General features: G+C 36.5%; 1 protein-coding gene across 9 annotated transcripts in view; it reads right to left on the bottom strand.

The window, feature by feature from the left end:
* The window catches only part of HYCC2 (hyccin PI4KA lipid kinase complex subunit 2), a 66,578-nt gene that overhangs the window by 39,171 nt on the left and 9,153 nt on the right, over positions 1-18,254 (bottom strand). For 6 of the 9 annotated variants that reach the window (XM_062003087.1, XM_062003088.1, XM_062003083.1 and 3 more), the window contains 3 exons: positions 3,542-3,644; positions 1,378-1,456; positions 221-322 (listed from right to left, as the gene is read on the bottom strand). In XM_062003087.1, coding sequence (XP_061859071.1) covers positions 221-322; positions 1,378-1,428 — 153 coding nt within the window. In that variant the 5' untranslated portion in view covers positions 1,429-1,456; positions 3,542-3,644. Of the gene's footprint in view, positions 1-220; positions 323-1,377; positions 1,457-3,541; positions 3,645-17,068; positions 17,258-18,254 lie in introns of all 9 variants that reach the window. The other 3 variants (XM_062003090.1, XM_062003089.1, XM_062003084.1) reach the window with 2 other exon arrangements.

An 18,254-nucleotide genomic window follows, 5' to 3' on the forward strand; every position in this document is an offset into this window, starting at 1 on the left:
AAGTAAAATCTAGCAAACAGCATAAACTATATTTTTGGGAGCATATGAAGTTAATTATCATAAAGGCATTCAAGTAACTGTCAAAAACAAGAGAGTTAGACTACACTAGAAAGGACTGAAGAATCTTCCTTTCTATCTTTACCACTCAATTACTCTAGTTTTACTTGTAGAGGTGGAAGAGATAAGAATGTTAAGAAAAATCTTTTTAAATATTTCCTACCTCATTATTTGGGTCCTGAATGACCTTATAAAGAGCTGGTACCAGTGGTTTTTTTCGGTGCAATGTAGCTGCATAGTTGGAAATTTGTGTTTCAGGTAATGCCTGAAGAATATAAGAAAAAAATTGCGAAAGCGTTACCCTGATACATCAATGCTTCAAAGTATTAAAGAGCTCCACAAAAAGATTCAGTCTTATCCCAACATCAAGAAAAATTCCTACAATTCAGTAAATTTTTAGACTTGTAACCTAATTCATTCGGTATCAGTTCTTCTCCATGTGAGCAGTATTTGAGGGCACATGCCAACTTTAAGGGTTAAATTCAAACATGGTTTCGGCTTTAGATTTCATAAAATTATTTGCTCCAACTTGATACGAATACTCTCTTTCTTGATATTCTATATTTAACAGGCACTTTTCATAGTCTTTATCAAATCAATCTGAATTATTTAAGAGGTGTGGATAATCTAGAATGAAGTTGGACAGCCTCCAGTCCCACCAAGCAACCACATTTGTGGATTTTGCATCCTTGTCTCCTCTATAAATTTAAGAAACCAGGACGTAATGACTTCTTATGTATCATCAATTATGTGAGGAATTACTAACTCTGAATTTAAACAACACATTATTTTAATATGTCATGAAATCCAGTTTTCTTGTATGTGTATTATCCTGTATTTCACTCAGTATAATTATCAACATGCAAAACACATTAAAAATACTTCAGATTGTTCATGACAAAACAATTTCTTCTATACACGCTATAGGGAAAAACAACTAAATAATTTTCTTCGATTTTTTTAAACTTCGAAGTTTTCTAATTAAAAAGTTGCTCTTTTAGAAATTTGGGCAGTGTTATCCAGTTGTTAAAGTCTATCAGGTTGACCTACACAAAAATACATATTTAAAATAACCCACATTGCTATAGTAATGTTCTGCTCTACAACAATAAACAATGTAAACAGTTATTAGAACTATGCACTGTATAGTATCTACCAGCTGACTCATTGACATAGAGCTTTGCATACTTTATGCATCATAAGAAGTCGAAAGATCAAGTAATATATATTTAAAATGTTAATTATTAGATGTCAAAAAAAAAATCAATGTTCTGTGGCATAAAGCTAATGATGAAGCTATCATTCATCTTTTCAGCTCACCTTGAATTCTGACAGCCATTCTTCCACAACACCTCGTTCTGATCCCAGCATCTTCTTACTTCTTTTGCTTCTCTCTTACCTTTAGAAGAGGGAAGGAAAAGGAAAGGAAAAAAATAAGGAAGAGCTCCAGTAACAAAAATTAGTTTTGTAAAATCCTACCTCCATTAAAAGCAACATATTTCCAATAGAATTCTATAATATCAAACAAGAGAAGTTGCATTTTGGACCACCGGTCCCATTTTCTAACAATGATTAAACACTTGTCTCCAGACTTCTAGTCAAAAGTACTGCACATAAATGAGGCAGGAGTAAAAAGGAGGATTCAGTGCTTCAGGCCAAAATGTACATTAAGACAAACATCATCCTATTCTTTCTTCCTTTCCAAATATAGTACAAAGAAAAGACAAGTGGAACAAGGTAAAAAGCATAATGGAACAAATCATGTGAGACATTGTAATGACAGTTCTAGATACGGCTCAATGCAAAGCAGTTTCATAAAACCAATTGTTAGAAATCCTAATAGCAGAATATTACTCCTTAAGTCTTGTTCTTAAATAATTTTGAGGCTTCTTGTTCAAATAGCAAGATTTAGCACTTCTAAAAGCATGTTGGAATTCTCAGAAACAAACAAACAAAAAATCCCAACCCAAAACTTGCAAGGATGACTATGGCTATTATTTTCCATTTTATTCACAACAGTCATATTTTAAAATCTTTTTAATTCTCATAAATTTAATTCTCAAGGCAACATCAAGAAGGCATCATTAGACATCTTTGCTTGATGTTTAGATAGATCCTAAGTAACAAGAGTCACTTTGTCATTCTGCATGATCTCAGTACAGGTCAACAATACCTAGAAGTTAAAGTCCCAAAATGTTTTAATTTGCTGAAGTGAAATTAAAGCTGTAGGCTAATACTAGAGACTAAAATCTAAGAATAATTACCTCAAAAGGGACAAATTGAGGAGATGGAAAAACATAAGAGCTTTTTGAACATATAAAAACAGTACTGCTTAGTTAAGGTGTCATCAAAAGGGTTTTTTTGACAAAACATGCAGGATAACAGCTGCCTGAACAGAAACAGTGTCTGAAGGACCATTGTGTTTATGAGATACTTTGGTCACTCTTCTCTTTTTTTTTCACTTTTCCTCCTTTGTTTTCTCTTTTTTAAAGAAGTTGATATGGCTATAGGACAATTATATGCCACAAAGCTGCTGTCTCTCTTTACCACATTTTTCCTTATTAGCTTCAAAGCTTCTCCTTTTTTTTTTCCCCCCCCTTCAGAACAGTGAACTGAACTTCTTTTAGTCTGGGATAGGAAAAAAAATATAAACATTTCCACAAGCAGATAATAACAAGGTAAAGACTGCTACAATAATTTTTAATCTCATGAACACTTAGGCTCATCAACTTCATACAAGTCATGCCAAAAATATGAAAAAGGCTATCATTTGCAGAATTTGTTGTAAAATTTGTAATAAAAAATCATGGAAACATGAAGTGAATTATTTACAATTTTCTTTTAAATGTGTTCTGCAAATTATTTAGGCTCAATCAAAAGTTAAGCATTTAATATACAAGTTACATCATTAATATACATCATTAATATACAAGTTACATCACTGATATCTAAAAGAAGGTTTGTATTTAAGAATTGATAAGCATTTGTTAAAAAGAAAATGAAGTGAAATAAGACAGAAAAAAAATGTTAGGAAGCTCTAAGTCCAGTCTTAACAACTTTGTATGAACAGGGCTATGTGTAGCATTTAGCATGCTCCTTGGCAGCAGGTCATTCAGAGAAAACAAACCCCTGTGGGTAAGTAGTTGCCTCAGATTTCTAAAGCATGTTTAAATATCCTAAAAAATACCAGATTCAGAAATAACATTAGATCAATTTAAATTGAGATAACACTTGAGTGACTGACCAACAGAAGTGCTGACAAATAATTCTATAAAAATAACACAACTGAATAAATCTCTGCAAACAAAGGTTTCCAAAGACATCCTTCTCAATAGATAGCAGAACAGATATCAGTTATCAGAATGAAACATGGATATAAGTTATTTTAAAATACCACAGGACATGCTACAGAAGAAGCAGAGATTTACTTCACATTGCCTGGGAAAAAATCCTACAAATCAACAAGTGCAACATTTAATTTTACCTCTTTAAAGAAGTCAGTTTTCTAAAGGAGGAAGAGAAGAAGGAATGCAGCAGTTTTTCAACCTGGGATACATTTGTCAGACCTTCAAGCACTGCTCCGTTTTCTGAAAGGTGAAATGAAACTACGATGATCACAAAATAAGGAGAAATATAGTAAAGCAAACAGTAATGTATATATTTTTTGACCTTACAAATTGAAGTTTATCAAATCCCATAAAGCATATTTGGGTACTTCTGCATCAAAGCAATTTGCCATTTAAAGAGGAAAAAAAAAAAAAAAGAGACTCAGCACTTTAGGAGGGAGAATAATGGAGGATCTGCCTTCATCCAAAGAGATGACTTTGTCACCCATGTGGAAAAAACCTTATGTATGAGCGGTACACAGTACTATAAGCATACAAGAAAGGAAAACATCTTACAAATAAGAGTGCGGGAAACATGTAACAACAAGGAAAATATTAATACTTCTATAAAATGTGAGAAGAATCAACATCCTGACTTTGGAGAACATATATCTCTTCAATTAAATATAGTAAGGACTCTTCCTTACTCTTATTAAAGATTTCTTAGAGATAAAATTTCAATGGCATTGTAAAAACCATGTATTATGCTGAAGTTAACCTACCTCTGCTCAGCATGAGGTAAACAACACACAAATGAGCCCACCCTAGGTAAATTAGAGGATTTCAGTATCTGGAGACCTCTAATAGGAAACTGAAGTTTACAAACAATGGGTGTATTTCATTCCATACTGCTTATTCGGTTAATTACTTTTCCAAATTACTGAATTACTAAAAGGTCTTTTTTTTTTCCTCCTCCACACTAATTAGAGAGAGGCTAACAGAAGGTACCATCCTTTTCAGGCTACATTGTAAGTGAACACTTTTATCATAAGATGGTATAGACAAACCAATGTCCTCCACGAATTTTCTAAAATAAAATGTTTGGCTTTTTTTTAATGCAATTCCCCACAGAGATCTTAAATAATACACTTCTGAATGAAATTCAAATCCTCTCCTCCTTTCCCTGACAATATTTACAACCATTTTAAAAAATATAAACAAATTTCTACTCATAGGTACACTGTAGCTGATCATAGAGATTTTTAAACATGCACAGGGGGCATGAAAATGTATTTTACCTGTTATCAGTTGATAACAGTTGATAATTACAAGAAACAACTGATAACAGTTATCAGGCATGCATCCTCAAGACAGAATAACCTATCTGTACAAATTTATTCAGGACTGCAGAAGCTTCCCAAATATAACATGCTAGAAACAGCCTTTACATCTAGACATCTGACAAATCTACTCTCTAGATATGTCATGCAGTCACAACTAGTTCTAAGTTACTGTGCTTGGTATGTCAAAGTTCACTTGTATCTAGCCTGCTCTCTCTAGTGTCAAAACAAAAGATACAGATCCTGGAAGTTCACCAGGCAGGCCTTTCCAGACCTGCATTACATTAGACATAATTTTTTTCCTGGATAGGAACTCAAGTTATTTTATCCCCCGAAGAAGAATTACAGTTACAGATCAGCAAATCAAACAAGAAAATTTGTATTGCTATACAATTGTCACACAAAATGACAAAGCCCAAGCAGACGTGACCAGACCTGGCTGGGGAGTCAGGCTGTAGCAGTTCAATTTTTTTCATTTACTTGTCAGTTTGCTTACAAACTGAATCTGCAGGTTTTCTATAACTGTTATAGTCAATGATAATGGTTTTTTTTAAAAAGTTCACAGAGTATCACAATGGGGGTGTGGGAATTCAAAATTTTACACATAGAAAAATGTAAATAAGTGCTATTGTCAGGAAAAAATATTAAAATGTTAACAATATAGATTCAGAATTTGATGTATCTGCACCATAATTTTGTTATGGAAAGATTTAAAAAATACAATTCCCATGGAAACTCTGTGTCCTGGTTTGAGCCAGGATAGAGTTAATTCCCGTGAGGAACCAGGAAAGGGCACAGCCTGAGCAGCTGACCCAGCCTGCCCAGCAGGTATTCGATACCATCCTAACGTCATGCCCAGGGTATAGGTGGGGGCTGGCCGGAAGAAGCTCTTCCGGGGGCGCCGGTCCGGAGCGGTCGCTCAGGTCGGGTCCCGGGTAGTGAGCAACTGCATCACTCACCAGTTTTCTTTGTAATATCCCCTTGTCTTTGTTATAGTTGTTCCTCTTCAACTTTCCCCAGTAAACTGTTCTTATTTCAACTTACGCGGGCTCTTTTACTTTTTTTTCCTCCCTCTCCGATCCCCTCCGCGTTCCGTAGGGAGGGGGAGGGGGAGGGGGAGGAGTCGCGGTTTTCTTCCCCTTTGCTACGGCTGGGCAAAACCACGACACTCTGAAAACATTGATTCAATGTGATATTTATATTAATTATTGTTTTAAAACCTTAAAAGCTTTTAAAAACTGCTAGAAGCAACTCCCAACAGGAGGTTGTAGTGAGGTGGGGGTAGATCTCCTAAGTAGTGAGTGACAAGACAAGAGAAAATGGCCTCAAGTTGCACCAGGGGAGGTTTAGGTTGGAGATCAGGAATAACTTTTTCACTCAGAAGGTTGTTAGACATCAGCACAGGCTGCTCAGGAAGGTAATGGAGTTACCATTCCTGGAGATGTTTCAAAGACACATAGATGAGGTGCTGAGGGACATGGTTTAGTCGTGGGCTTGGAAGTGTGAGGTGAATGGTTGGACTTGATCTTAAAGGTCTTTTCCAACCAAAATTATTCTATGATTCTAAATCAGAGGTAAACAGCTGTAATTCATGGACAAAAATTCCCCTCTTCCCTAAATGATTAATTCGTCTTGGAAGATCACGTTAAAATCTGGAGGGAAGTAGCTGCTCTCCTCCAGCACTGTATCAACTTGAAAGATTACATCAACTCCTTATGAAGCTACTGTTTCCTTTGAGAAATCTTGCAAGGGCAAATTAACATTATACTTAAAAACAAAGTAACAAAAAAACCCCCAGAACCACCACAAAGACATTGCAAAACCACAGAATCTCCCTTCTCTTTACAATTTGGTAAACAGCAATATGTATGAAACTACAGCACAGCTCCAACAGGAAAGCAAAACACATGTTCAATAAACCTACACTGAGCAGCAAATACTATTGCCTATTTGAAGAAGCAACAAGTATTCTTTGCCCTACAGCACTACAATTCAGAGCAAAACTACAAGGAGAAAGTTAGGCAAGTTAACTGTTGCAAAATTAAGTAAACACACAAGGCTATTAAGAAACACATGCACCAGGCCTGTAAAAATGTAGCCATTTAGAGTAAGACAAAAATACTACAAAGAAGTGAAATTAATGAAGAATTAGCAGTTCTGAGTCAGAATTTAGCTTGGCATATCTAAAGAAATTAGAAAAACACCAAGAGTAGCAGGAAAGACTCAAATGCTTTACTGTGAATACAGATACCAACGCTCCTACTACATTAAGTCAAGAATGTCAATTATCATAATGGTACCTGAGCTACCTAAGAAATTAACTCCATTTACAGAAATTTATTGAGCCTTTGAGAAAGTCCACACATTGCCGTTTGTCAAACAAGTCAACTCATAAAGTTTAAAACTGTACCTGTGCTGGTGTTAAAATACGGGTGCACTTGGGTATTATAGTTAAGGCCATCTAAAAAAGGAAAAATCAGCCTTCCCCTCCAGTATCCCACATACTTCTCTCCCAGTGTTTGTGCCATGCGTCAATCTTCAAGAAACTCTGGGGATGTGTTCCAGTATAAGTGAACTTCAGAACCACGGCCATATCTGCTGCCTAGGAAAGCAGCTGTCTTGATAACTGCTGAAGCACAGAGACTATGCTATGCCTTTTAAGAACAATGCCATAAACAAAATCCAGTGCACTGTGTTTTCTTCCATGTGGTACAGTAAGATTTTAACAGTTCTACTTCAAAAAAGCAGAGGATTTTTTTTTTAAGGTTGTTAACATCAGCTCTAAAATACTCAAAGGATTATATATGGGTCACCTACCACAGCAATCCTGTGCTTTATTCATCCCCGAAGAAAAGGAAACAGTATAGTGCTTTTTGTGTATTTGATAGCAAAACAAGGAAAAGGCAGCTTTACATAACAAATCTCTTTGGTCCACCTTTAGTGTATGATCTATTAATTTTTGCTCAATGAAAATTCCACCTGCAGCTTTGTGTCGTTGCTTATTGTGCTGATTTTGGCTTGAACAGAGTTAATTTTCTTCCTAGTAGCTAATACAGGGCTATGTTCTGGATTTATGCTGAAAATAGTGTTGATAATACTGGGATGATTTAGTTACTGCTGAGCAATGCTTACACAGAACTGAGGCCATTTCTGCCTTTCACCCCATCAATGAGTAGGCTGGGGGTGCACAAGAACTTAGGAGAGAACTCAGCCAGGACAGCTGACTCCAACTGAGCAACCGTATCACATCATTTTCAGCATATAAAGCTGGAGAAAGAAGGAGGAAGGTGAGGATGTTCTCAGAGATGGCATTTTGTCTTCCCAAGTAACTATTACAGATGATGGAGATGTTCTTTCTCAGAGATGGCAGAACATCTGCCCTTCAATGGGAAGCAGTGAATTAATTCCTTGTTTGCTTTGCTGGCATGCACAGCTCTTGCTTCACTTACTAAACTACCTCAACCCACAAGTTTTCTCACTTTTATTCTTTGGATTGTCTCCCTCATCCCATGAGGGAGGACTGAGTGAGCAGCTATGTAGTGCTCAGTTGCCAGCTGGGGTTAAACCATGACATTTATATAAATACAACTAGGTGTTCTGACCCTTTCAGAACATTTTTGACAGAGTGCACATTAAAGATTAATAACATGAACTATACCTCAAGAGGAAAAGCAAGAAATCTGTGCCAATCTTGCACCTTATTTATAGCAAAATATGAATACAAAATATTTTAAGCCCTCCTAGAAGACTTTTTCAGATGTTAAAGCTTGCTTTGCTCATGTGGCTTAAAAAAATCTATCAATACAGGTGCAGCCCATGCTAAGATTACTTTAGTAGTGTGCTCTTAGGACAAATTACCTCCCCCTTTGAAATTTTCTGCCTGGATATTAAAATATTTTTAAGGACTTGTGCAAACAGACAAGATAGCTCATGGATTTAAAGTATACTAACTCTGCATCGATTCCCTACATGAACTCTTTAACAAAAGCACAGCAAGGACTCTAGCACAGTGCCCAGTGGCTGTGCCTACCCACTGTGCCCACCCTCCAAGCCACCCTGTCTGATTAGAGAGCGTTGCCCCACTCTGCCCCACACCAGCCAGGCTTTGCCTCACACACTTGGCCACTTTCGAAAGAGAACACAAGCACAACAGCTGTGTGACTGTCTCTCCCTGGCATGTGGACTGCACTCTGGGATTTTCACATGAGCACACCTTGTGCTTACATTCATTCCCAGGTTTGCTGTACTTTGGGGGAAAAAAAATAAATATATCAAGCACCACCATGTGGGTGTGTCTCTAAGTTAAACTGGTTCAACTGCATTAAATCCTGTGAATATTTATTCAAAGTTGAAGCAGTGTGAACTAAGAGTATTGAATTTCATTTCCAGAGTGTTCATATCTCTCCCAAAGCAAACAAAATAATAAAATTATATTATAGTATGTATAAGGATAATAAAATTATAATATGTATAAGGAATATCTACAATATGTATTAATAACTGCAGAAATTAGTTATTCGTAACCATAATGATTAAATAAAACACTTTTATTGTTAAGATTCCTTAAACTCCAAATAGGAAGAAAGTTTAGATTTTCACTAAAGCATGAAACCAAAATGTTATAGTTAAGGTTAAATAGTCACTCGATGTTAAAACCAAATAAAAATCAATTACTGAAAAGCTTCCCTAAAAAGCATTTAAAATAATAATAATTTTCAAAGCTTTCTCCTAAACATATTCATTTGGCATCAAGTGTCAGAATAGTAGATATAGGGCTGTCAAATCATTAGACCTGGAATCTTTATGCTTAATATTAAAGCTACACTACTTTGTTCTCAAAGGAAGTCACAGTGTTATACTGTGCATTTTCCAATTGCAGTTGAGATCTAAACAGACTTTCACCAAGCAAAAGCACTCTCCTAGCTCATGCTGTGCACACAAACAAAAAAGTACAAATACACAGGTTAACTCCTGATGTTAGCATATGAGCTGCCTAGTCATTTAAAAGCTTAACTTTCATTGGGATATATTAGATAGCACTTCACACCTTTGACTTTCCAGGTGCACTGACATCGACAGTTTGGGGAGGATTGTACTAGTCATAAAATATGCATAAACCAAAAGACAATAGAAATGAAGTTACCAACAGACTGAAATATCACAGATATATGTTTAAATAACTATCCTTTTAATTTGCTTACCTAGAAATAAATTCCAATTTTAAATATGCTTTTTATATAATTCACAATTCTCTATATTGTCTTTGAAAATACCAAAGTCTGAAATGAATTATTTCAGTAATATACTATTGAAACAATGAAACCTAAAACTCAGACACCTGCCCAAGCACTTTGACTTCTACAGTAACAGACATGCAAAAGGGTTTAATCAACTCAGAGAACACATTTTCCACTTACATTTAGAGTAAAAACACACTGACTAAAAACATTATTTGACAGCCTGCATTTAAACCACTAATCAATATCAATTTGCAACAGTAAAATGATTACCCAAGTAATCAGAGCCAAGAGCACTTGCTATATAGACATATCAACTATTGCAGTAAGGATTTTTTAAGTACTACCAATTAGATATTAATAATTCTTTACATTTAAGAAGACATGACTAGTGAAGTATGCAGAGTTTTGTGGTGGGGTTGTTGGTTTGTAATTAATTTAGGGTTTTTGTTTGTTTTAAAGATGACAAGATTTTATACCGGCTTCAAAACACTTAGGGGAGGTTACATAAACAGGACATAAACTTCAAGAACTGGAGGGGGGTTTGCTGTTTTATACTAGATGTCATGATATAATATAACTGAATCCTAGCTGCATGATGAATAATATTAGTATATATTTTTACCTCAAAAGGTTATGGCAAAAATATTTTACAATTAAAACCTGGATCGTCTCAATATCAAAAAGAACAAAGCTTCAAGTTGCATGATCTCTTTCTACTGCCATTCATGCAAGAGAACACTACTGGCTGACAGTAGATCTAAAAGAACAGAAAACTCAGTTATCAATGTAGCTACATAGACACTCCTCTCATAATTCATTAATGAACACAGAAAGAAATGTATTTAAAGGAAGATTTTTTCCATGCGACTTATGCAAACAAGTAGCATAAAGGATGCACTCTTGATGCTTTTTTCCCAGAACTACATCTACATTCAATTCCTTTGATCCAGAATGTTCATAGCTCTGCAACAAAAACACTTTTGTTTAATATAATTAAGACTCTAGGAAGCAAAATAGAGAAAATACAACATAAGGTAGTCAGAACTACAGAGGAAACATGCTGTCCCACCATACTCACACTTCAATAAGACTGCTGAACTCTGGAGAAAGGAAATCGGGCTACATACAAACACAGATAACAAAAAAAAAAATTTTAACTTCTCATGATGAGTTTTCCTGAGTGTAGAGGCTGAAAAGCCTGAATGGAAAAAGCTAAGGTAATACATTCAACAACTTAATGGAAATATCTGCTCAGGAATGTATCATCAGACAGAAAAGAAATGAAGATATTTGACCACACTGAAGTCGTACAAAGTAAATATGCAAGTAAATATGCAAGTAAAGCATAGAAAATTGATGCTCTTACTTGAAATACTGGCTTACAATTGATTCAAGCATCCTAAAAATATGTACATATAAGGCAGAAAAGAGGTTAAGAGGCAGCTAATGACAAAGATGATGAAAAAAGCAACTTCAATGTGGATATGGAAATAATTCTTAAAATTCAACTCTGTGTCTTAAAAGCACATGGAATTAAATGGTAGAGAAAGTAGAATGTGTTTTTTTGGTTTTTTTTTATACCTGAGTAATACAAAACAAGATTAAATGAAAAAGTACCAAGGCAGAAATGTTGGACTGTGAACAGTACACTGCCTCTCATAGTGTAAAATTATCATAAAATATCATGAGGGCAATTAGAAGAGATTTTTACATTATTATTTCTTTTGTAGAGTAAGAGTAAAAGAGAAAACTTAATGTTTTAAGCCAGTACTTAATTGATTTGCTTTATAGACAACTTCTCCTAGAACCTTCCCTAACTGATCAGTATATAGGTGTACACAGCTTCATTCAGCTATTATGAAGTTACAGGCTAGACTACATTAAACAGACATATTTGGTCTGATTTCCCCACTACAAAACGGATTGACTCTTATGTTGATCTAATCCCAAAAGAAAATAAGACCAGCCTTAGAAATGTTAAATTTTGGCAAATTATTGTACTTTTTTAAGAGTACATGTGTTGTAATATACATTATTACTCATCTGGAGTATCGTGTCCAGTTCTGGGCTCCCCAGCTCAAGAGAGACAGGGAACTTCTGGAAAGAGTCCAGGTGCAGGGCCAGCAGGATGATCAAAGGACTGGGGCAACTTTCTTATGAGGAAAGGCTATGGGATCTGGGGCTGTTTAGGTAAGAGGAGACTGCATAAGGATCTCATTAGCCACAGAATCTTAAGGGTTGGAAGGGACCTCAAGAGATCATCTATGCCAACCCCCCTTCCAGAGCAGGACCACATAGAATAGGTCACACAGGAACTCATCCAGATGAGTTTTGAATGTCTCCACAGAAAGAGACTCCACAACCCAACTGGGCAGCCTGTTCCAGTGCTTCATCATCCTCACAGTGAAGAAATTCTTCCTTGTGTTTCTTTGGAACCTCTCATGTTCCAGCTTGTACCCGTTGCCCCTTGTCCTATCATTGGACATCACTGAGAAGAGTCTGGCTCTATCCTCCTGACATCCATCCTTTACATATTTGTAAACATTAATGAGGTCACCCCTCAGTCTCCTCCAAGCTGAAGAGCCCCAGCTCCCTGAGCCTTGCATCATATGGGAGATGCTCCACTCCATCATCCTTGTGGCCCTGTGCTGAACTCTCTCCAGCAGCTCCCTGTCCTTCTTGAATTGATGGGCCCAGAAGTGGACACAATATTCCAGCTGTGGTCTCAGATGAGGGCAGAGTACAGAGGGAGGATAACATCTCTCGACCTACTGCCCGCAGCCCATCTAATACACCCCAGGATGCCATTGGCCTTCTTGGCTATGAGGGTACATTGCTGGCTTATACTAATTGTGCTGTCCACAAGGACACCCAGGTTCCTTTCCCCTACACTACTCTCTAAGAATTCATTCCCCAAACTGTACTGGTACATGGGGTTATTCTTTCCCAGATGAAAGACTCTACGGTTGTCCTTGTTGAATTTCATTAGATTTCTCCCCACCCAACTCTCCAGCCTGTCCAGGTCTCACTGAATGGCAGCACAGCCTTCTGGTGTGTCAGCCACTCCCCCCAGTTTAGTATCATCAGCAAACTTGCTGACAGTGCCCTTTGTTCCCTCATCAAGGTCATTAGTGAATATATTGAACAGCGACCCCTGAGGGACTCTGCTAGACACAGGCCTCCAACTAGACCTTGCCCCACTGATCACAACTCTCTGCCTTCCCTTCAAGTAGTTAACAATCCACCTCACTACCTAATCATCCAGCCCACACTTTCTCAGTTTTGCTGTGACGATGCTGTGGGAGACAATGTTTTACTGAAATCCAGATAAACCATATCCACTGCACTACCACCACCTATCCACCTGGTTACATCTTCAGAAAAGGCTATCAGGTTGGTCAAACTCAACTTTCCCTTGGTAAAGCCACATTGACTGCCCCTAATGACCTTCTTGTCCTTTATATGCCTGGAGACAGCACCTAGGATAAGTTGTTGCATCATCTTTCCAGGGATGAAGGTGAGGCTGACTGGTCTGTAGTTACCCAGCTCTTCCTTCTTACCCTTTTTGAAGACTGGAGTGACATTTGCTTTCCTCCAGTCCTCAGGCACCTCTCCTGTTCTCCATGACTTACTGAAGATGATGGAGAGTAGTCTAGCAATGACTTCCACCAGCTCCCTCAGCATCTGCAGGTCCATCCGAACGGGGCCCATGGGTTTACATACTTATGCTTAACCCAATCCTCATAAATCAAAACTCCTTAAAAATAGCTACAAATATCTAAGTGGTGGATGTCAGGAGGTTAGGGCACCTTTTTTCTGTTGTATCCAGTGACAAGACAAGGGGTAATAGAAAACAGCTGGAACATAACAAGTTCCATTTAAACATAAGAAAAACTATTTCAGTGTGAGAGTGAGAGAGCCCTGGCACAGGCTGCCCAGGGAGGCTGTGGAGTCTCCTTCTCTGCAAAACCCACCTGGATACATTCCTCTGTGACCTGATCTAGGTGGGCCTGCTTCAGCAGAGGGGTTGGACTAGATGATCACTAAAGGTCCCTTCCGACCCCTACCATTCTGTGATTCTGTAATTTCTTATAATAAATCTATCACAAATACCATTGTGATTCCCTTCTATCCATCTACATAAATCTATTATTCTATCACAATCATATTTAATAAACACTTATAAGCACTGCCATTTTGGTAAGGACATAAAGTAAATTTTAAAAAAATGTCATCTAACCCCTACCATTCTATGATCTTCAACAAATTAGAACTACAACTGCAACTTGGCATTAGAAACAGGTACAAGTACTCTGCCAAAACCCTCTTTGCTGGGACCATACAGCTCCCCAGCACAGAGAAACAGAACAAGGTATAAAACTGAAGAAAGCAGAAAGAAACAAAACACTCTCTGGACAGTTATTAATTTAAATGATCAGCTCAGGCATTCCCTTTAACAGCAAGACAGCTCCCTTCCAACTCTAGCTCTTAGCAGTTTAATTGCAATCTTAAGCAGACAGACTTAAGCATTCCAATTTCAAAATATAAATGCCGATATATTCTGTATGTGGGATTTAGGTTGCCAGCCTTATTAGACAAGCCTTAGTCATACAAAACAGCTTGGATAAGACATTTCTTCCCTGCCCACTCTGACTTACTAGTACGAACTGGGCTAAAAAACTTCCTTTTTGCATACTAGTGACAAAGAAAGTTAAGTGAAAATGATAGGAGAAAGCCTTTACCACTAATGAAGTCAAAGATCGTCGGCAATACTTCTATAAATTTTCATGGTACCATACTTGCACAGTGAGCTCCATTTCTTACCAAAAAGGTTGCACCAATTTCAGTTGATGCCAAAAAGGGGAAAAGACACAGCCCATCTGTTCCAAAAAGCCTCCTCTAAGTCACATTAAGCCTTAAATTATTTTCTGTGACTTCTCAAGCACCAGAAAGCTCAGCTGCCAAACCTTCTATCTTTCTAGAATTACTACAGTGAAACTGTGCTTTGCAGATACAAAATTGGTGAAGACAAACAATTAAGGCACTGTGAATTAAAATACAACACTGAAAATACACACATTACAACAAAGTTTAAAAAAATATTTTAATGCTGATTCTTGCATTTAATTGCACAGGGTAGCTGTAGAAAGCTGCAGAAGTCAGGGGACTAGAGAAAAATTTATGTCCTATTTGCCTCACAGAGTCTAAGAATGCAAATAAAACACAGTTGTACACTTGTAGCTAAATCCCTCTCTTACGAGTTCATGCAATGAGTGAAACAGAAAAGAGAACAGATAAGATGATCAAGAATGTGGAAGGAGACATTTCTCTTTTGCTTAAATAAACTGGAGGAATACTTTCTTCATAGAGGATTTGGGAGACAATAATATAACAAAGAAATTATCCTGCACTCTTAAATACAGCAAAACACGTGTTAATTATTCTATTATAAAGACTTGACGCATTTAAAAATACATACACACACACACACACAGAGGTTAGCCGGAGAAATGTTACCTTATTCTCTTAGCACCCGTTTCCTTAGAAACAACTTCATGTAGTCATCATCCTACATGACACCTAAAACATTCCCTTGTCAGGATCCTATGTGATAACTTATCCTATGCAAAATGATACAGGCTCATCCTCCCTTTCCATCAGTTCACACACAATAACTCTTCCTATGTTAGCTTGTCTACAACTCCTGAATTTTTTTTACTTGAGTCAACACTTCCATGCAAATAATGTACCTCTGCCAAATACCTTCTTCATTCGCAGTTTTGGTTCATGAGGTAAATTAAATCTAGACAGACTTAACTAAAGATAGAAAATGCATAGTAAAAATGAAGCCTAAAAAAAAAAAAAATCTAACAGCAAACTAACACTTGCAAACCCTCAGTTAAGGGACACTCAGTGCTAAGTATGAAAAATGAACAGGCATGAACTAGGAGAAGTCTTGAAACAAAATTTCTGTGGGAAGAAAAGCAAAACAATTTTAAAACAAAACAAAAAAGAATCATGAAAAAATAGCACCACTAAAAAATTCTGAGAACATATTTTGGAACAGGACCACAAATGTTATGTTGCAAAAGATCAATATCTTGTCTACAAAGGAGAGAAATGAATCCAGAAACAGTTGTAGAAATATGCTGTAGATTCTAAGCAGCTTCCTATTTTTGAGCTGTAAAGTTGTCGCTTGATAGAAATAAATGTCTGTCATATCATAACAGCCATAAAAAAAAAAAATTGAAGTCCTCTATCAATTCCAGACCAATAAAATATCAACATGTATTTCTTGCTGCAGTATCTGCTACCAAATGTAATCCACACAAACTGTAATTTAGGTTACCTATTCATTAATTAATTTACCTAACCTCCTTTCTTCTAAGCATATTATTACCAAAGAGATTTAACCTAAAGGATCCTGTGCTGAAAGTAATAAAATCCTTCATTCTAATCTTTCCAGCTTCCAAGTGGTAAAGACTTCAGCTCCAGGAAACAGACTGTAAGCAAATGAAGCTGAGGTGACAGACTATCTCCTCCTGTCTACACATTTACTAACACAGTCACAAACTCCTTAACAAGTGTAATCTTCAAATTTATCTGAATTTATTTCATTTACGGCTAACACTATGTCATATTGCTGATTTTTTTTTAAAAAGGAGACAGTAAGAATACAAAGTTCCAACATACACTTTCAAAATGCCAGAGTTAAAGGTTCATGAACATTTCTTTATTGCTTGATGCCATAAGTGTCATATGTATGACTTAGATCCATCATTCATTCACATTTAAGATGTATGGTTTTCAAGTATAAAATTAATTCTGATTGATATTCTGGTCTTGCTTTTCCAATACAAGTTCCTAGACTTCAAAAAGCAAACAGAAAAACAAATCTAGTTACATGAAACATCACTCATCTCACTATTCACACCACTACTCATCATGATGACACAGCTTCAGAGATTTTCCACTTAACCTAATGGAAATCATGAGGCAATCAAGCCCCGAACACTTAACATGAACACAAGTTAAGCCACATGCTTGCTATTCACAGGTAAAGTAGAATAGCATCAAGAATCCAGAAATATAAGATCTGCATTACCTCTCAGAGTCAAAACTTCTCAGACTGTAGCTGCTTAGTTACTTTACTGGAAACAGTTGTTACTTTATAGGAAACAACTTGTCTTCTTCCATGTCCTGCATCACAGCATTCTTTCACTGTCAATCATTTTCAATCTCACACTTGTTTTCTTAAAGTTAGAAAGGGGTTTTAAGAACTGCAAAGAATAATCTCACAGAATGAGAAGAAAACCACATTATTTTACATTGAGATTAGACAGACTGTATAAACCAGACTTTCCACACATAAAAAGTAACACGTGTTCCTGACTATCTTAATTCTGTACAACACAATCCATTAAGAGTTACCTTAACATCAACTATGTACATACTTGACTCAATTAAGATGACTGTGCTATAAAAATTAATGCTCGTGACCAATCCCACTAAATTCACTAGGAATCCTCTAGAGCAAGAAATAACATGGACTTTGTTGCTTTCTCTCATTCACAGAAAACAGGCAAAGAAACAGTGGCTGTAATGAAAGCATAATCCTTTTTAACCACCTTATTAGAAGCTCTTATGAAATTCTAAGCCTCAGCTTACCATAATTGGCATTCTGTGGCCTACCACATGGAAGTATATGCTACTTCTCTGTGAAATAACAGTATGAGAATTAAAATATTAGTAGTGCAACAACTACACCAGCTTCCCCTTTTGTTTTGGTGTGAGTTTAATAATTAATCTTCACTGTTCAATAGTTAAACACAATGCATATTGTTTACACAGTTGTTACTCTTCTACTGTTAAACCAATATTAGAACAGAGACTGACCAATTGTAAAGAAGGACTAGTTAATACTTTAATGTGGAGTAGTTATTTTTTAAATAGTGAGGAGCACTAAGTTACTAACATATATGGGGGTGTTTGGCTGTTTATTGTGGGGGTTTTTTAAATCTGAAATTTAAAGTCCTTTTTTCTGCGGCAAAACTTTGTATACCGTTTCTTTAGGAACATAATGTAAATCCAGAACAAATAACTTAAATCAATTGGATCATTTATACATCCTATTAGGCTAGACTTTCCACAATACTTTTCATTTACCTGAGCTATAGATCATTACAAGAAAAAATTAAAACCAAAAACTTTAAAGAAAAAGAAGAGCAGCCTTCTACAGCTATAGCCTTGATGACTTCAACAGAAATGCACAGCCCTATTCCACCCCCTCC

Source organism: Colius striatus, chromosome 9 (genome assembly GCF_028858725.1).
Source record: "Colius striatus isolate bColStr4 chromosome 9, bColStr4.1.hap1, whole genome shotgun sequence".
Lineage (NCBI taxonomy): Eukaryota > Metazoa > Chordata > Aves > Coliiformes > Coliidae > Colius > Colius striatus.